We start from the raw sequence: 20746 nt of genomic DNA, 5'->3' as shown, positions 1-20746 counted from the left end.
TGGAGTGCAGTGGCACGATCTCAGCTCACCGCAACCTCTGCTTCCTGGGTTCAAGTAATTCTCCTGCCTCAGTCTCCCAAGTAGCTGGGATTACAGGCATGTGCCATGACACCCAGCTAATTCTTTTTGTGTTTTTAGTAGAGACTGGATTTTGCCATGCCGGCCACACTTGTCTTGAACTCCCGACTTCAAGTCATCTGCCCACCTCGGCCTCCCAAAGTGCTGGGATTACAAGCATGAGTCACCGCGCCCGGCCAAATTTCTGTATCAATCTCTGCATGTGCGTGTGCGTGTGTGTGCGTGTGCATGTAATGAAATCATGAGCTCCTATCAATATCTCTAAATGTAATCCAACCATAATGTTTGTCCTATTCTTCCTCCTTTCTGTATTTGTAACTTTCTTCAGTTAAAGATGTTTTTAAAGGTCGTGGATATAGTTCAGGCCGTTATCATTAATGACAACATCCAGAAACCCTGTCCCTCCATTACATGGCCTTGTTTTGTGCTCGGCACAGACTTTGGCATTGTCCAGCCTGTGTGAGACCCTTGCTCTAATCAGGCAGAAGGGCAGACGGAGTAACCAGGCAGGGGTCTGGTTCTGAGCCAGAAGGCCCTTCTGGAAGGTTCAGGGGAGGGAGAAATAGAATCCCCAGGAAGTGAGGGGTTCCAGTGGAGCAGGGGGAGCGCTAGGATTTTCTGAGTGAGATGAGAAGTAAGAACAGATGGGCTGTTGGCTGTCTCCACAGAAAGACCACAAGTGACCTATAGGGCTCTTGGAAAGGTCAAACCTGTTCCCCACAGCAGCTGGGACCAGAGCCCCTGAGTGGAGGCTTTGTTGGCACAACAGCTGGCTCTGGCCAGGGGTCAGGGACAGCTGGGAGTCTGGGAGGAGGCTTCTCATACTCAGCTGTTGGGTGAGAGACAGCACATGAAGGGCAGAAGCCACCCCACAGAAGGCCATGTGTGTACGTCCTTCCCCTGTTGTTTCAGGATATAAATGAGTGAGTTCAAACACCAGTGACCCTGGTTACAACCACCTCAGACCTGCTTATTCATCACCAGCTGATATGTTTTCCAACCACTCTGTTCCTAGGCATCACATTCCCTTGAAGATCATTGCATTTGGGGGTTTCATCTCTCTCATCCAAGTACATCAGTGTTTTATTTGCAAGTTCTCTCCACCCAACATTAGCTGAAACCAGTAGAGTCTTATAGAACATGGAGCCAGCCAGACTTACGAAGGAAGCTCAACCACATTCATGAATAACATCAATAATAGCAGCAACATATTTGAGCATGGATGTACCAAACATGTCCACAAGTGGCCTGCACACAATACCTTCCTTACTGCTCAGGCAGCTCTGTAAGGTGTAAGAAGGACGTGACCCACAGAAGTGAAGTAACTTGTCCCAGGAACACTGGGCAGTGAAGATTTGGAATGTTTCAGGCTCCAGTTTGTTGTTGTTGTTGTTGTTTGTTTGTTTGTTTGTTTGAAACAAAGTCTTACTCTGTCACCCAGGCTGGAGTGCAGTGGCACAATCTCTGCTCACTGCAACCTCCGCCTCCTGGGCTCAAGCAATTATCCTGCCTCAGCCTCCCAAGTAGCTGGGATTATGGGTGCCCACCACCACACCCAGCTAATTTTTGTATTTTTAGTAGAGACGGGGTTTCACCGTGTTGACCAGGTTGGTTTCAAACCTCTGACCTCAAACGATTGGTCTGCCTCTGCCTCCCAAAGTGCTGGGATTATAGGCGTGAGCCACATACGTGGCCTCAAGACTTCAGTCCTTTAACATGTCAATCATGAGGCCCCCAGGGAGCACTGGGTGAGCGCAGACTCCACAGGGCAACTGTGCCTAATGCAGTTTCCCAACCTCTGGGTGTGCCAGGAGAGGAACTACAAATCATGGAGGGCAGCTGATTTGACTGATAAGCCCTGAGGCTGAGAACTGTGCTTCCTGGAACCCAATACTAATGCAAAGAATTGATTTTCTACCTTACGGAAGACAAAAATCCCCAGAATAAATGGCAGGTGTGGGCCTTCTGCCCAGAGCCAGAATTAGGCAATCTCTTTAGATTGTGCAAGAAGCACAGACTTGCTTTCAGCCACACAAATCCAAAAAAGACATCACTGGAGGCTTCAAAGTAAGACAGCTGGATCCTTGACCCAGAGTGTCAAGCTGCAATGCATTTGCAGCCTGGGGTGCCTGGTCTGGGAATCTCAGTGTCAGCACCTGCTAGGATGGCATATCCTGGACACCAGTTTCAACTGTCATCTTCCTTGTTCCCTCTAGTCCAGTTTCATGCCTGACGGGCAGGAAAGGCAAGGAAGACTGCAGCTTCTAAGCAGCTCAAAGCAGGAGGGCCCAAGAGCACATATGCAGTTTCCATCCATTGCAAACCCCTTTTGACCATCCCCAAGCTCTCCTGCCAGCCTGTCCCTGACCTCGGGACCTTCAACCGTCTCCTCGTCCTCTTCTCGGCATCAGGCACAGGTCAGGTCAGGCACAACAGGCAGCGTCTCACTATGTGGAGTTGAGCCAGCCAGGACATAAGGAGTTTTCAGATTGTGGTCAAGAAGCACTCCCCTCAAACACAAATGGGGACAATCTACAAAATAATCGGCCTTCATATTTCAAAATGTCACTCACGTGAAAGGCAAAGAGAGACCCAGGGATGGCTCCAGATTAAAGAGAGGCGGGTAGCTGGGCGCGGTGGCTCACATCTGTAATCCCAACACTTTTCGAGGCTAAGGTGGGCTGAGGTCAGGAGTTTGAGACCAGCCTGGCCAACACGGTGAAACTCCGTCTCTACTAAAATTACAAAAATTAGCTAGGCATGGTGGCACACACCTGTAATCCCAGCTACTCAGGAGGCTGATGCAGGAGGGTTGCGTGAACCTGGGAGGTAGAGGTTGCAGTGAGCCAAGATAGCGCCACTATACTCCAGCCTGGGTGACAGAGCGAGACTCTGTCTTAAAAAAGAAGTGGTGGTTGGGGGTGGGCCTGTGGCAATTAATGCTACAAAAGTCTCCTTTGCTGTAGAGGATGCAATGGAGACACTTGGCAAAATCTGAATAATAAAGTCTGCAGATTAGATAACAGTGTCAGATCTGTGCTAGTTTCTTGATTTTGATTGTTGTGCTCTAGATAGGTGAGAGAATGACCTTGAATAGACACTGAAGTGTTTAAAGATAAATGGTCATCATATTTCAGTTTATTCTCAAATGGTTCAGGAGAAAGAAAAATGTCAAATAGCATGTGTGCGTGTGTGTGTCTGTGTGTACAGACAGAGACAGAGATGAAGAAACAGAAAGATGAAAAGCGTGATGACACAAACACTGTGATGTTAACATTTTGGGGGAATCTGTGTGAAGAATACTATTCTTGCAGCTGTTCTGTAAGTTTACATTTTAAGTTTAAAAGGAGGGCTGGGCTTATGCCTATAATCCCAACTTCGGGAGGCCAAAGCAGGTAGATTGCTTGAGCTCAGGAGTTCGAGACCAGCCTGGGCAACATGGCAAAACCCCATCTCTACAAAAAAATATTTTAAAAATTAACTGGGTATGGTAGCACATGCCTGTAATCCCATCTACTCTGGGAGCTGAGTTGGGAGGATTGCTTGAGTCCAGGAGGCAGAGGCTGCAGAGAGCAGAGATTATGCCATTGCACTCCAACCTAGACAACCAAGCGAGACCATGTCTCAAAAATAAACAAACAAGTAAAAAATTTACAACGAAAAGTAATGAGGGAAAAAAGGCATGCCCACCCTGCAATGTGCAAACCCTTCCTCATTCTCCTGGCCTGGTTCTCCTGAATGCCCAGCTTTGACTGCCCAGGACTGGCCATCTGAGGCTACTGTCCCGAAGACCTGGCACCCCCACAACCATCTCCCAGCCCTGGCAAGGCCCACTTCCATCTGCCGCCTCCAGCCCAGACTCCCAGCTACTCCAAGGGACAGATCGAGCCCATCCTGCTTCTGCCCTAGTCTTGGTCAGGTCCTGGGGCTGCTCAGCAGGCTTTGCAGCCTCCTCCTTAGTGCAGCCTCACACTTAGGCCCTTTCAGCAAGAACTGCTCCAACTTCCCTCCTCTCCACTGGAAGCTTCAGTATCTCCTTTTCTCTCCTTGATCTCAGAAGAAAAAGGATGCCTTCTCACGTTCTAGGACCCAGTTCCTTTCCTGAGTGCCTAACTTCTGTGCCTACTCCAGGCCTCACTGAGAGGCTTCTGTCATGACCCCTCAACACCCCTCTCCTCTCCTCAGTCTCAGAGCTGGCTCAGGTTTCTCGGGTAAAACAGCCTTCATCCTGCCTTCCTTTGCCAGTACCCATCCTTTGTCACCCTCTGCCACATGAAATACCTCCTCAATCCACACTTCCTGCCCCTGCATTTACTTGTGAGCATTCTGATATCTGGCTTCCATCCCCTGGCGCCCCAAAGTGGCACAGTGTCAAAGACACAGAATTGAGAACCAGAAGACTTGAGTTCCAGTCTCTGCTCCATCTCCTAAGAGCTGGGTGATTTGTGATGTGTTTCCAAAACATGCGGGAAGCCCAAGTACATAGTTCATATACAGCTCACTATGAACTATCACCTGTGACCTCGCAGTCTTCTGACTGCTTGGCCTTTCTCTCTCCTCATCCTCTTCATCTGTCCCTGATTTCCCCACACAACCCTCTCTGAGTGTGATGTCCACTCCACCTTTCTGCTGGTGGCTACCAAACCTGCATCTGTTACTTGCCTCTTTTCTGGACTCTGATTCTCTGGGTTCCACAGACACTTGGAGATATCCTCTCAGACATTCAGCCAGCTCCTCAAATTTAACATGCCAACAGTGAGACTGGTTCTGAATCATGCTCAAATTGCCAAAAAGCAGTCAAAGCAGGGACTTGAGGCCACTAAGAAGTAAAAAACTTCTGGGGAAATAATTTGTACTCCAAAAATGCATCAAAGCAGCTCACCCTGTTATGTGCCATGTATTGTGAATTACACAGGGGAGAAGTACTTAACACCTGCAGCAAGGGGGACTCTGAAAGTCTCAATTCAGTGTTGGATATCATCTTCATCTAAAGAGTCCATCCTCTTAAACAGCCTCATTTTGCTAAGATTAGCCTTGGTCCCTCATCATCTGAGCACCTACATCAAAATAATCCTCGGCCGGGCATGGTGGCTCACACCTGTGATACCAGCACTTTGGGAGGCCAAGGTGGGCAGATCACGAAGTCAGGAGTTCGAGACCAGCCTGACCAACAGTGAAACCCTGTCTCTACTAAAATTACAAAAATCAGCCAGGTGTGGTGGCACACACCTGTGGTCCCAGCTACTCGGGAGGCTGAGGCAGGAGAATTGCTTGAATACAAGGTTCAGTGAGCCAAGACCATGCCACTGCACTCCAGGCTGGGTGACAAAGCGAGACTCCACCTCAAAAAATTTTAAAAAAATAAAAATCAAAATTAAAAAATAGGCCGGGTGCGGTGGCTCACACCCGCCTGTAATCACAGCACTTTGGGAGGCCAAGGCAGGTAGATCACAAGGTCAGGCGTTCGAGACCAGCCTGGCCAACACGGTGAAACCCCATCTCTGCTAAAAATACAAAAATTAGCCGGGTGCGGTGGCGGGCGCACTTGCTACTTGGGAGGTACAAGTAGCGCACCAGCTACTTGGGAGGCTGAGGCAGGAGAATTGCTTGAACCCGGGAGATGGAGGTTGCAGTGAGCTGAGATCACACCACTGCACTCTAGCCTGGGTGACAGAGAAGACTCTGTCTTAAAAATAAATAAATAATTAATTAATTAATTAATAATCTGGCTGGGTGCAGTGGCTCATGTCTGTAATCCCAGCACTTTAGGAGGCCGAGGCAGGTAGAGCACGAGGTCAGGAGTCCAAGACCAGTCTGGCCAACATAGTGAAATCCCATCTCTACTAAAAATACAAAAAAAATTAGCCAGGCATGGTGGCTGGCGCCTGTAGTCCTCGCTACTTGTAAGGCTGAGGAAGGAGAATCACTTGAACCTAGGAGGCAGAGGTTGCAGTGAGCCAAGATCATGCCACTGCACTCCAGCCTGGGCGACACAGCAAGACTCTGTCTAAATAATAATAATAATAATCCTCCAACTGCGTGCAATGTTATGTGCCTGTAATCCCAGCTACCTGGGAAGCTGAGGTAGGAGGATTACTTGAGCCTAAAAGTTCAAGACAGGCCTGGGCAACATAACAAGACTTTGTCTCTAAAAAAAAAAAAAAATCCTCCTCCTCTCCTTCTCTCATGCCCCACATTTAGTTTTCAAATGCTGAGCCAAAGGTCCCACATGCTCCCTCCCCTCCCACCAGCACCGCCACCAGTTGCACCCAATCCTTGCTGGCTCTTGTCTGCAACACAGTCATTGCCTCCAAACTGAGGGCCCATCCTAGGTCCCACCCTAACCTACTCATGCTATCCTCTACTATGGGTCACTTCCTTGAAGCACAGAGCCAGAGGTGTTACACTTCTCACAGTCAAGTGGCTCCCCCTTGATTCTTCAATTTGGCCCAAGCTCCCTGCCTACAAGTCAAAGGCCTCTCAGTGGGACCCAGTCTAACTGCCTTCCAGATCCACTGTTTACCACCCACTCCTCACAGATGCTGGGCTCTATCCAAACTGAACTTCTCACCATCTCAGGACATATGTTCCCTCTGCCCAAAATATCCTACCCCTGTCTCCACCTGTTGAGATCTATCCCTAAAGGATTATTCAATAAATAGTACTGAACAATTGGTTAGTCATTTGAAGGACATTTTTAAGATTCTTCACTCATACTATACACCAAAATATATTTCAGATAGTTAAACGTAAAATATAAAAATATAGTAAAATCACATATATAAAAAACAAAACCATAAAAAGTTTCTAAAAGTGTTCAAAAATGTGACTACTGAATATCTGAAAGGGGAGAAGAATCTAAGATTAAAGCAAAGAATGAAATTTCAAAAGAAACAAGCAATGTATCTGACTCATTAAATAGAAACTGACTTGTTAAAATCAAACTGATAATGAACAGAGGAAGCCGGGCACGGTGGCTCATGCCTGTAATCCCGGCACACTGGGAGGCCGAGGCGGGCGGATCACAAGGTCAGGAGATCTTGACCATCCTAGTTAACACAGTGAAACCCCGTCTCTACTAAAAATACAAAAGAACTAGCAAGGCATGGTGGCAGGCGCCTGTAGGCCCAGCTACTTGGGAGGCTGAGGCAGGGGAATGGCATGAACCCAGGAGGCAGAGCTTGCAGTGAGCCGAGATCACACCACTGCACTCCAGCCTGGGCGACACAGCAAGACTCCATCTCAAAAAAAAGAAAAGGCCGGGCGCGGTGGCTCAAGCCTGTAATCCCAGCACTTTGGGAGGCCGAGACGGGCGGATCACGAGGTCAGGAGAGCGAGACCATCCTGGCTAACACGGTGAAACCCCGTCTCTACTAAAATATACAAAAAATTAGCCGGGCGAGATGGCGGGCGCCTGTAGTCCCAGCTACTCGGGAGGCTGAGGCGAGAGAATGGCGTAAACCCGGGAGGCGGAGCTTGCAGTGAGCTGAGATCCGGCCACTGCACTCCAGCCTGGGTGACAGAGCGAGACTCCGTCTCAAAAAAAAAAAAAAAAGAAGAAAAGAAAAGAAAGAAAGAAAATAAATGAACAGACGGGGCTGGGCACGGTGGCTCATGCCTGTAATCCCAGCACTTTGGGAAGCCAAGGTGGGCAGATCACGAGGTCAAGAGATCAAGACCATCCTGGCCAATATGGTGAAACCCCGTCTCTACTAAAACTACAAAAATTAGCTGGGCATGGTGGTGGCGTGCCTATAATCCGTTACTCAGGAGGCTGAGGCAGGAGAATCAGCTGAACCCGGGAGACAGAGGTTGCAGTGAGCCGAGATCGCGCCACTGCACTCCAGTCTGGCAACAGAGTGAGACTCTGTCTCAAAAAAAAAAGAAATGAACAGAGGGATAGAGAGTCCTTTTCAGGAACTGAATGTTGGGGGCTTCTATGTAGGTAAGTTGCATTAGAGAGGAGAAATCAGAGTTGGTTAGCAAGAAACTAGAGGAGTTGAGCGGACATCTTTCACAAAGGCCAAGTGATGCCTGAAACTGCATTCCTTCCTTAGGGATTTTCAATGTCTTAATCCTCTCCAAGGATTGAATTGTTCAAGGCCCAAAATTTGGTATCTTCCTCTGAACTCTCCTTCTTCTAGGAAACTGATGTCAAATCCACCCTACCTGCTGGCAGCTCCCAAACCTAATTACTACTGACCCATGTGGATGCACCCCAGAGTTCACATTTATTGAGCACTTACTGTAATTTAGGCATTACGCTAAACATGTTTCAAGGATTATTGCCCAAAAACCCTACAAGGTATTTTTTTAGTGTTATCCCCAACATCCTCTTTGATTCCTCTCTTTTCAAAATAATAATTACTTTATTGGGGTCTAATTTCTCTATAATAAACTACATTTCAATGACTTTTGGCAAATCTGTGAAATCATGATCACAAACAAGATACAGAATACATCACCCTTAAAAGTTTCCTTGTATTAACCTTTCCAATCTGTCCCTCCATATTCAGGCCCAGGCAACTACGGATTTGCTCTCTGACACAAACACACACACGCACACATTTCCTCTTTCATATACTTTTATATAAATGGGGTCATACAAACTGTGTGAACATACTTCGACTTCCCTCAGGTAAATACCTAGAAGTGAAGGCTGGCCACGGTGGGTCACGCCTGTAATCCTAGCACTTTAGGAGGCCGAGGCCAGTGGACTGCCTGAGCTCAGGTGTTTGAGACCAGCCTGAGCAACATGGTGAAACCCTGTCTCTACTAAAATACAAGCTGGGCATGGTGGCACATGCCTATAGTCCCAGCTACTCCAAAGGCTGAAGCAGGAGAATTGCTTGAACCCAGGAGGCAGAGGTTGCAGTGAGCCAAGATTGTGCCACTGCACTCCAACCTGGGCAACAGAGCAAGACTGTCTCGAAAGTCTTGATGAGCATGATGGCTCATGCCTGTAATTCCAGCACTTTGGGAGACCAAGGAGGGCAGAACACTTGAGGTCAGGAGTTCAAGACCAGCCTGGCCAACATTGTGAAACCCTGTCTCTACTAAAAATACAAAAATTAGCCGGGTGTGATGGCGGATGCCTGTAATCCCAGCTACTCAGGAAACTGAGGTAGGAGAATTGCTTGAACCTGGGAGGTGGAGGGTGTAGTGAGCCGAAATCATGCCACTGCACTCCAGCCTGGGCGACAGAGCAAGCCTCAAATTAAAAAAAAAAAAAAAAGCCGGGCGCGGTGGCTCAAGCGTGTAATCCCAGCACTTTGGGAGGCTGAGACGGGCGGATCACGAGGTCAGGAGATCGAGACCATCCTGGCTAATACGGTGAAACCCCGTCTCTACTAAAAAATACAAAAAACGAGCCGGGCGAAGAGGCGGGCGCCTGTAGTCCCAGCTACTCGGGAGGCTGAGACAGGAGAATGGCGTGAACTCGGGAGGCGGAGCTTGCAGTGAGCTGAGAGCCGGCCACTGCACTCTAGCCTGGGCGGCAGAGCAAAACTCCGTCTCAAAAAAAAAAAAAAAATTAAGGATGAGGACATTTTGGCTTGGGAAAATTAAGTAACTAGTCAAGGTCAATTTCAAACCCAGTGCAATTGCAGAGCCTACACTTTTTAACACTATTCCAATACTGCCTCTTGTTACACCTCAATGCTTACAACAAAAAGACCTCATAAGAATTATTCGTTTTATTGATAAAGAAACTAAAGATTGGCAGAGTCAATTCCCTTAACCACTTTAATATGGCTGTGTGAACAGTTAACTGATCTCTGGATCCCAAATCTCACCTCATTCTAAACCATCTTCTTTCTACGTTGTTCCCACAGTGATCTTTCCAAAATGTGAATCTGATCACATATGGTGGCTCCAGACTCTGGAGTAGGCACTAACTCTCCCGCATTACAAATAGCTTTCCTTTATCCATTCCACCCTACCGTGTCATCTACCACCATTCTTCAGGCATACACACCCCCAGCTGCTCTGAGCTCCCAGTGTCACGCCCTGGATGCCTCTGCACTGCCGTCTCCTATGCTGGGTGGCTCTTCTCCAGAGTTGCCAGGCCAACTGCAGCTTGCCCTTCAGAGTGAGCTCATGCCTGCTCTGGGGAACCCCACAGGTTGCTAAGAACCCGCTGCCGAGTGCTCCAAAGGATCTCCCTCACCCCCGTCGCCATAGTGTGTAGACTGGAACTCTGTTCCCAGCACACAACCAGGGCAAACAGGCTGCGGCCTGAGTATGCTCAGCTAACGCCCCGGAAACGAGGAGGGAAGTGAACGACACTGGAGTCTAAAGTAAAAGTGTCATGGGGGAGAGGCGCGTCGACAGACGCAGCGGGAGCCTGAGTCACGCTAAGGCTGGCAAGTCCCCAGTCCTAGACACCGAGCAGTAGCACTAACCGACTCCCACCGTGCCGCCCGCCCGGCGCGGGCCCTGACGTCACCTCTCTGCGCCACGCCGCCGCGGCGCTTCCGGCCGTGAGGTCGCGACGGGCGGAACGGAGTGACTTCACGGGAAGTCGCGCGCCGGAAGTACCTAGGGCTGCACGGAAGTGGCGGGGGCGGGGCGCGGAGGCGATGGGGGGCGGCGGCGGCCGGCGATGAGCGGCGGGAGCGCGTGAGCGAGCCGGGCGGGCGAGGCTGGGGGGCCCCGGAGCGCGAGCCGCAGGGCGGAGGGCGGGGGCGCGAGCGCGGCGGGCGGTGGCGGCGAGGCGGCGGCCGAGAAGATGGCGGACGGCGACAGCGGCAGCGAGCGCGGCGGCGGCGGTGGGCCGGGCGGGTTCCAGCCCGCGTCCCGCGGCGGCGGCGAGCAGGAGACGCAGGAGCTGGCCTCGAAGCGGCTGGACATCCAGAACAAGCGCTTCTACTTAGATGTGAAGCAGAACGCCAAGGGCCGCTTCCTCAAGATCGCCGAGGTGGGCGCGGGCGGTTCCAAGAGCCGCCTCACGCTGTCCATGGCGGTGGCCGCCGAGTTCCGCGACTCGCTGGGCGACTTCATAGAGCACTACGCGCAGCTGGGCCCTAGCAGCCCCGAGCAGCTGGCGGCGGGCGCCGAGGAGGGCGGCGGGCCGCGGCGCGCGCTCAAGAGCGAATTCCTGGTGCGTGAGAACCGCAAGTACTACCTGGACCTCAAGGAGAACCAGCGCGGCCGCTTCCTGCGCATCCGCCAAACGGTCAACCGCGGCGGTGGCGGCTTCGGCGCGGGCCCCGGGCCGGGCGGCTTGCAGAGCGGCCAGACCATCGCGCTGCCTGCGCAGGGCCTCATCGAGTTCCGCGACGCGCTGGCCAAGCTCATCGACGACTACGGAGGCGAGGACGACGAGCTGGCAGGCGGCCCGGGAGGCGGCGCCGGTGGCCCAGGGGGCGGCCTGTATGGGGAGCTCCCGGAGGGCACCTCCATCACTGTGGACTCCAAGCGCTTCTTCTTCGATGTGGGCTGCAACAAATACGGGGTGTTTCTGCGAGTGAGCGAGGTGAAGCCGTCCTACCGCAATGCCATCACCGTGCCCTTCAAAGCCTGGGGCAAGTTCGGAGGCGCCTTTTGCCGGTATGCGGATGAGATGAAAGAAATTCAGGAAAGACAGAGGGATAAGCTTTATGAGCGACGTGGTGGGGGCAGCGGCGGCGGCGAAGAGTCAGAGGGTGAGGAGGTGGATGAGGATTGAAACAGGCAGCTTCCCCTACTGGCCTCCTCCACCCCACCACCATCCCTTTGGCTAGAGAATTCCCCTTCCTGCTCATCCCCAGTGAGCTAGTGGAGAGGGAGCCAGGGAGGCCGCAGAGGGAAAAAAACAAAACAATATAGTTAAGAGAAATAATCGTAAGAGAACAGTGACGGACAACTTGAGAAAAGCAGTCAAGTTCCAAGGAACTGACAGCAGCCTGCAAAGAGGACAACAGCATCTCCTCACCTGCATAAAATTCTCTCAGCTTCTGTTGTTTCTCAACTGAGGTTCCTAAACCCATCAGGATAATTCCTGGAGGGAATAGATCCTTGCACATCCGGGGCAAGAAACACGTCCAGGTTACCCAGACCATTGATAACAGTTGCATTTAGATTGCACCTGGGTAATCTGGCATAAAAGATCTCTCTCTACGCCTCACTCTTGGAGTGTCTATCCCTTCACCTCCATTGAAATCAGCATTTTGGATCTAGGTCTTCATGGAATCCTTGAGAAGAGAGGCCTTTATAGTTATCCAGTTCTGAGGGTTCAGGTTCATGAAAAGAAACGCAACTTGGGATAATCATGGGTTAAAGATAAGATTTCAAGAAGCCATCTAAGAATACAGATCCATTTTTTTTGAAAAATGGTGTTGCATGGAACCTGGACCAAGGCAAATGTCTTTTCTTTGCAAAATTGTTTTCCAGGATGCCAGTGGATTCAGATAGCAATGCTTGGAGTAGAATCCATTACTAAAATAGTTCCAAAGTTGACAAAAAATTTTCGAAGATAAAAGCAGTTTTACATTGGGGGTTGCTGAGGTAGGCACAAGAAAAAGTCAGGCATAAAGCACAAGGCAGACTGTTTGAGTGGATTGGTTGCTGCTCACTAAAGTTCTTCCCCTGATCTCTAAATATGGAGGTCATTACCAAGAAATGGCTTTGGTATGAATGAGAGCCAGATCTCCACTGTGTGAGCCAGTGAATTATGGCTAATTCGGCTGTTACAGCCACTGGTTGGCTGGATTTTAAACCATAAAACTTGAAGATTACCTACAAAAGGAACAGTGTGGCTATAAGCCTGAGCTTTAATGGAATATACATCCTCACGGAAAAGTTGGAAATAACCAAAACTGAAGTCTTAATTTACCTTCAGTTTAATCTGTGGATTTGTTCAAATACTAAAGATCCTCAGGTCCAGAATTCCAGCATCATTTATTCTTTTAAAATTTTTAAGAACTTGATCCATTGTATCAGTACCTCACAATCAGAGTTGGCAAATGATGGATGAGTGATTCAAGCAGTGCACCCGGTGGAAGCTGAAATCCATCTGTGAAAGGAACTGAAGTTAACGTGAATATGCTGACTATATCCTGGAAGCATTTTTATACCATCTTGAAATTTCAACAGACTGGCTTTTGCCAGTTAATCCAGCTGTCTTTCAAGAATAAAAGTTGGGGTTTTCAAGGATCGCCTCTTTATATTTTAAATGGATTTTCAGTAGAAATGATTTTTACTAATCAAGTTAATCCCACCCCATCAAAAGGTATTCCTAGAAATGTCATAGACCTAGGTAACTTTGAATTGAATGGGAGCTAACGTTCTTTCCAAAGTTTTCAGGTATTCTTTGTGTGACACCTTCTCAACCAGGAGGCAAGTAACCCCACCTCCACAATCTTAGTATTTTTTTTTTAACTGCATGCCTGCCCCTTATTTGAGCTGCCTTTTTAATTTATTGCATATCCTTTTTATTATCTTATTTTGGTATTATTCAATCTATACAATCTTTTTGTATTTATTGGGAAATGAGTAATATACAAAAAGGTTTTCATGTATTTGTGGCTGAGAGGGCGGGAAATAATTGTGTACATAAAATTAGGCTTTTTTAAAAAAATAGATTATGATGCAGAATATTGTTGATCTTAGATTTAAAAAAAAAAAAAAGTGGAAGAGCCACAAACATTGGTGCCCTTTTCAGACTATTTCTCTACTCTCATCATCCACAGTAGAATTTTTAAACAGATTTTTTTAAAGCTTTCTTTTAAATTTTTCTCCGTTGCAAAGAATGTTTCCTAAATTGTATGGGAGCAATAGTATTTTTGATGTTTTAATGACATCCGTATACTTGTACTGTATTTTGTACTACAAGGCAGCTGTTTTCAATAATGTCCTGCTGTATTTACCTATGTGTTATGAGTGTTTATTTCTTTGCTGCGGAGAACAAATTCCTAAATAGTTTTAGTAAAGGAGCTGAGAAGCTAGCATTAGGTTTGCAGAAACTGTTTAAGTTTCAACTCTGAGGCAGCAATGAAAATTAAGGTTGCAGCTATTAGTTGATTGCTGTAACTTTTTCATTTTCAAACCATGTACAATTCCTGTATAGACCAACTTGTTTTCTTGCTTCAGTGGTGGTTCTGTTGCTCAGCTGCAGTGAGCCAGTTCAATTTTGCAAAGGTGCAGTACCTCTCCTTTTCAAGGGGTTGGTTTATTTTTCTTTTTGTTTGGCTGAATTGCAGTAACTAGCCTTGCCTTTCTATTCTGTAGAAATGACAGGGTCTTCACAATCCTTCACCAGTGGCTACTAAGCTATAATTAGCTGAATAGAAAGAATGTGGAAGTGGTCTGAGGCATATAGAGTATATGCCAAGAACACTACCATATATGGCATCAGCTTTGGTTACCAGAGAAATTTTCTTAGTCATTAGACCATATAACAGTAATATATCATATGTAAATCTTTAGATATCAATTTGAGAATCCTCCAAAAAAAGGAGCAAAGAATGCATAAGCTATGTGTTGGCAAAAGTAATTTATATTAAAATTTTGACCTGCCTATGTAAGATTAAGTGGTAATGTCATAGTGGTGGGTTTTTAAGTCTTAACCAATCTCTAAGGTTTGTTTCTCCTGCAAGGGATGGTTCATGGCCTCTCTTCCCACTGCAGGAAGATTGCAGAAGGCTGTGGATTAATTGTAGCATTTCACTGATCTTCATTCCAGTCACTAGGGACAATAGAAACCTGCAAAACACAGAGATTCATTCGTAAATATTATTAATAGTTTATTAAAGGAAATGGTCTTTGTTAATTCCAGTCAGATTGTACAGACATGGGAAACAACCAATTTTTTTTTTCAGTTGTTGCTGTGAATGATTTTGAGCCTTTTTTTTTTAAGCTTGGCAAACATCCCAGCTAATCAAAATAGTCATATTCTTGAGAAGTAAGAAACTAAAACTTCTTTTCAGATAATCGTTAGAAGGTTTGTTTCCCAAACTACCATAGTTACAAGGATGAAAAGCCACATTTTAGGAACAGAATCAAAAGAATAAAAATCTGTGAAGAGATCCTACTACTCTTCCTACTATGTTTTGGTTTCTATTGTCCCTGCCTATCATTTCAGCAAGTGGAACAGCAGCAAGTTTTTCAGTGCATATGCTGCACAGAACAAAATATAAATCTGTATGGCACCAAAAATCAAAGTGAAAACCAAACCAAAAACCCAAACACCCTATGTAACTATTGGAGGCATGTAGGTGGTATAAATGACTGTAGCTGTGATACACACATGGCTACTTGTCACATCACTTTCCATAATTATTTACTGCAAAATGATTGAGAGGCTTTTGGTGCAGGCAGCCATTAACCTCCTGCTTCCTTTGTTACCTCTGGATTACTTTGCGGTAAATTGCAGGTCTTTTAAGAGATTCAAGCTTCAGTTTTCTCAAAACAAAACAATTATCCTGTCTTATCTGAAAATGCAGGGTTGTGGGCAAAAGAGGCTGGTTATAATAATGCCCTCATATTGAGTGGTCTGTAAATGGCTGCACACTTCAGGCACTGTAGTTGCTGAAGATGCTTTGTTAAATGTGACCTTGACTGGCTTTACAGGGGTGTAGAATGTGATCTACACAAGGTGACTTTGCATCTATCTTGCTCTTGAGGTGGATGAAATTGAGAAGCTGGAGTGTGTAAGCCATGCACATAAGTATTCTTCACTGTAAATTTTGTTTTCATTTTTAACCCAATTATGGTACTTTATCCAATGCACAACTGATCTCTCAGTAGATATTCATTTGAAAATAGTGTGGCCTTGATCAGTGAGAAAGGGAAGGAGAAAAGTGACTTTTTTGCTTATGTAGAAATGACTCATTTGCTGAGAGTTTGTCTTTCTGCAGCACTCTTGGTATAATGTTAGTGATCGGTCTCCTTTTTGATTGGGGAAAATTAATGTTTTTGACCCTGGAGTTAGTTGAGTTATCTTCTATTTTTAGGAAGTATCAGAATTGCTCTGATGAATAACAAAGTTGACTGTTTTGATGTCCAATCTCAGGTTTTAGAATATAGTGGTGTAAAGTCCCACTATTTTTAATTCTTAAAACAATTTTAATTTCGTAAACCCTAAAAGTCACATGCATAAGGCCTGTTCAGAGAGCAGAGCCTCCATCTTTTTGCTCCTTTTCTACTTTGTACTTGACTTGAAAAAATGTCAAGTGACTTTACATTGTATATTTCCATTTTAACCCTGACATTTCTCAAAGATAAAGCACTTTTTGATCATGAAATACATGAAATCTTTGTGTGATGTGGATCATAGTTTCTCAGGCTCCCTTAGATAATTGCTTATGAATATTGTTATAACTCTGTGTAAGAAGAGTAGAAATCTTTGCTAATGTTAGAAGATTTGTATTATTGATCCAGAATGCATTTTGCTAGTTTCCAATGGATGGGAGAGTAAACAATGCTGCATTCACAATTTAATAAGTTACTTTCCCTTGAGCCTTAAGGTAACTTTTTCTTTTCTGTCAACCACAGCACTGAAGTTATAGTAAGTGAATGAGATTATCAGTTTTCAGGGTTGGTTTTAGAGTACTGTAAATCAATTAGCTGTCTTCCTAAAGAGTTACAACTCCCATTCAATATACTGGATAATGGGTGTGTGGGTGGGGCTGGGGAGGGCGGGAGATAGTTTGTAGAAAAGAAAAAAGAAAAAAAAAAAAAACACATTTACCTTAAGAAAATATAGACAAAAAAGAATATGTGTCATATGCCCCATTTGAAATTCCAAATGTGGCCGGGCGCGGTGGCTCACGCCTGTAATCCCAGCACTCTGGGAGGCTAAGGCGGGCGGATCAGTTCAGGTCAGCCTGGACAACATGGTGAAACCCCGTCTCTACTAAAAATACTAAAATTAGCCGGGCATAGTGGTGCGTGCCTGTAGTCCCAGCTACTTGGGAGGCTGAGGCAGGAGAATGACTTGAACCCAGGAGGCGGAGGTTGCAGTGAGCCAAGATCGTGCCATTGCACTCCAGCCTGGGTGACAGAACGAGACTCCGTCTCAAAAAATATATATAAATTCCAAATGTAAGGTGGAAATGGCAAATTATAACTTCATTTCTCCCTGTTTTAACTTAGAAAAAACAAAGTCATTAATTTTCAAGTATTAGCCCCCTAGAAGTTTCAGCAGATAGCTGGACTCTTGAATAATGAGTTCTTTTGATAGGTCTGACTTTGCTATTTAAAGTCACCTTTCCCAGCCCTCAGTCTTAAAACTCAGTTTTGTTACTGACGGATTTAACAGACTCTTTCTTGAACAGTTGTCCAATTATCAGTACTGAAAATTAGATTTGGAAAATTAAAAAATAATAAAATTGCATAATGAAAACTTATTACCTTAGAGATTCCCAATTAATATCTGTACCCCTGATCCAAGTAAGGCCTTCATGAATGTATTTTATATTTCCTAAAGAAATAGGGAATATGCCATCAATGTAATCACCTCTATTCACAATCATTTAATTTGAAAATCTAACTCATGCCTCTTGAATTAGACATTCCAATTAGGATAGGTAGAGCCATGTTAAAACAATAGAATAGCAACTGCCATATTGGTAGTTTCACTGCTCAATATGATTTCTAATAAGAGCAGAGCTTTATTGGAAGCTAAAACTCATTTTTCTCCATAGATGATTCTAACAGTTTAATTAAAAAGTATAATTACACTTTCTAAGTGTCAACAGATTTTGAGTCTAGAAGCAAATTTCATTTTCCTTATGTTATATCTAATATCCATTGACATGAATAAGACAACTAATTATGTCTTTTTTGTATGATGTGGGCCCACAGTATTGGAAAGAAAGCAATAGCCCTATTCAGTGTCCACTAGGATATTGCAGAAGGCATGAGTTTGTCCTTTTTTCCCCTTTACTTAAATAACACTTCAATAGCTAACTTTTTCCAAAATATCCATTTAGGCCATCTCTTATTTCTTAAAGCCAAATATTTCGTCCCAGTCTTAACCCTGAGTTGCAAGATCAGGCTGGTTGGAAAAATCTTTATATTTAGAAATAGGACGGTGAGTAGTTTGTTTATTCTCTTGTTAAATTCCTTTTTCAGAGACATAACTGCAGGGAGAATCCCAAGAGAATTGAAGAGCTGGATTATGTCATTAAACACATTTGTGTTGTAGGAATTTGGGAGTTTCATTTTGAACTGATATTAGACATAAACCCTTCTTCCAGCCCACAATGTCACCCCTGTGTACAGAAGCTCTCTGGAATTTTTTTTTTTTTTTTTTTGAGACGGAGTTTTACTCTTATCGCCCAGGCTGGAGTGAGTGCAATGGTGTGATCTCAGCTCGCAACCTTTGCCTCCCGGGCTCAAGTGATTCTCCCGCCTCAGCCTCTCAGATAGCTGGGATTACAACCATGCGCCACCACGCCCGGCTAATTTTTTGTATTTTTAATAGAGACGGGTTTCACCATGTTGGCCAGGCTGGTCTCGAACTCCTGACCTCAAGTGTTCTGCCCGCCTTGGTCTCCCAAAGTGCTGGAATTACAGGCATGAGCCATCACGCCCAGCCTACTCTCTGAATTTATAAAAGTCAGTAGGTTGAGCAAAAAGTCTAGAAACTGGCTTTAAGTCAGTATGGGACAAACTTACAAAGAGTCCATGGTTTTGCACATTTCGGTAGCAGACAAGTAAATCTTGAGTTATTTTTCAATGACTTATCAATATTTGAATAGTAACTAAGATCGTTAGTGTATTTGGACTTTTGAAGTTCTAAAACAATTGTAGGGATTTATTATTTTGGGCCTCCAGATGTTTTTCCAAGATCATTTTTAAACATGAATTTGTCTTCTGATATATTTCCAGATAACATACTTTCCGTTCTATAGGAATCTTCACTGCCAATCGTAATATCTACCAGTGGCTTCCTTAGACTATTCACTCCAAAGCTGGGACTGATGTCCTGCCAGTAGAGAATCTACAGAAATAATTTGAATAAATTAAAACCAAATCTTGATAGCAGGAGACAGCTTCCTGATCTAGATGTACAATTAGAGTTTAGGTTGGAAATTACTTTAAAATGTGTTTTTTGGGGATGTCTTAAATCTCTGTGTAAATACCCACATGCTTATGCATTGTAAACCAAGTGTGTATTCCTATGTATGAATTTGTAAAACTGATTTCTGCTTCAAGAGAAGCTGCACCTTTAATTTTATAAGGTCCCCTCCACCTGTAACCCTATAAATGTCTGTAAATAAAACACTGAAATTTGTAGTGATAGGATCAATTTGGGAATATCTGCTGAGAGACCAAAAAGTTCATTTTTTTAAGTACCTTGGTTAAAGAGTAAAGATTATTCCTCTTATTTTTTAAAGAAGAATGCACTTTAACAAACATAGAGCTGCATGGGCAATTCAAACAAATCTGTGAAGTGCAGTACCCATTCAGAAATCACACTTCCTGAAAACCGTTCAAAACCAGAGTCCAGACGGGCTGTTGATCTCACTGCCTGTAGGTTGAAGCTCAGATTCTGATCAATTTTGAGAGGAGCAGGGCTGCTTCAAAAGAGCAATGTGAATACAGTCAGAAGCTTCAGACTGGTCTGTAAAAATGGTGGGTCCCGTATTTACCACTAACTAGCAAAACTGACAGAAAAACTCACAGAGAAAAAGAATCCTTCCTGCTGGTGTGCACTCCTTACAATAGACTTTTGCAAATGGAATTTTACAGTCTATATTTAAAAAAAATTGTATGTTTGTAACAAATAAAGTATGCAGAAAAGTGAATGACAATCTTGTGCTTGTGTCTCTCAGTAATTATGTGGTGATGGGGGAGGGAAATACCATCTGTTGGGGCTCACAAATGGGTATGGAATCAGGAGTTCCCACTTAAAACGACTTAAGTCATTGCACATTTCATCTGAACTATATAGCCTGTTCTAGAACTTCTGGGTTGTCATAACCCTTTTCTAGTAAGCAATTTGTGGAGTAAATCAAAACTGCAAATTAATTTTATGCTTTGGTTGATAACGTAGACAGCCACTTGCTTCCCTTAATTTCTTCCATCATTTACAATGGCTTGAAATAAACTGCTAAGTCTTCCTTCGTTGTTTATCAACATTGTAATTGCTTAGGAGGTAAATTAGGCCAACCTTTTCTTGCCCTAATGTTAAAGAAAAAAACTGAATTGTGTCCATTTATCCTGGCCAGAGATTCTCAAACATTTTGGTCTCAGGAACCCCTTTACACTTAAATTTACTGAATACCCGCAAGGAGGTTTTATCTTTCTAGGCTGTATCCGTAGATATTTTAGAAGCTGAAACATTGTCTTTTTTTTTTTTTTTTTTTTTTGAGATGGAGTCTTGCTCTGTCGCCAGGCTGGAGTACAGTGGCGCGATCTCAGCTCACTGCAACCTCTGCCTCCTGGGTTCAAGTGATTCCCCTGCCTCAGCCTCCCAAGTAGTTGTGATTACAGGCACGCGCCACCACGCCCAGCTAATTTTTTGTATTTCAGTAGAGACTGGGTATTACCATGTTGGCCAAGACGGTCTTAATCTCCTGACCTCATGAGAATCACTTGAACCTGGGAGGTGGAGGTTGCAGTGAGCGGAGATTGCGCCATTGCAGCCTGAGCAACAAGAGTGAAACTCTGTCTCAAGAAAAAAGAAAAAAGAAATGCAACTTAAGTTCCCTCTAGAACTGCTAATCAGAAACTCAGTAAT

The 20746-nt window shown here is 45.1% G+C and overlaps 1 protein-coding gene across 1 annotated transcript; it reads left to right on the top strand.

Annotated features, from left to right (window-relative positions):
• The first annotated feature begins 10449 nt into the window (after nt 1-10449).
• On the top strand, nt 10450-19817 carry PURB (purine rich element binding protein B). Its single transcript, XM_033194080.1, has one exon. It carries the CDS (start codon nt 10808-10810, stop codon nt 11744-11746), a length of 939 nt encoding a protein of 312 aa, XP_033049971.1. The 5' UTR covers nt 10450-10807; the 3' UTR covers nt 11747-19817.
• The last annotated feature ends 929 nt before the right edge of the window (nt 19818-20746 follow it).

This window comes from Trachypithecus francoisi, unplaced genomic scaffold (genome assembly GCF_009764315.1).
Source record: "Trachypithecus francoisi isolate TF-2019V2 unplaced genomic scaffold, Tfra_2.0 Lachesis_group4, whole genome shotgun sequence".
Classification (NCBI taxonomy): domain Eukaryota; kingdom Metazoa; phylum Chordata; class Mammalia; order Primates; family Cercopithecidae; genus Trachypithecus; species Trachypithecus francoisi.
Note: the sequence above shows the minus strand (reverse complement) of the source record. Positions and strands in the feature narration are given on the sequence as shown.

Bases quoted from the DNA above. Each gene is read 5' to 3' on its own strand.
- PURB (XM_033194080.1), top strand. From the start codon at position 10,808: ATGGCGGACGGCGACAGCGGCAGCGAGCGCGGCGGCGGCGGTGGGCCG.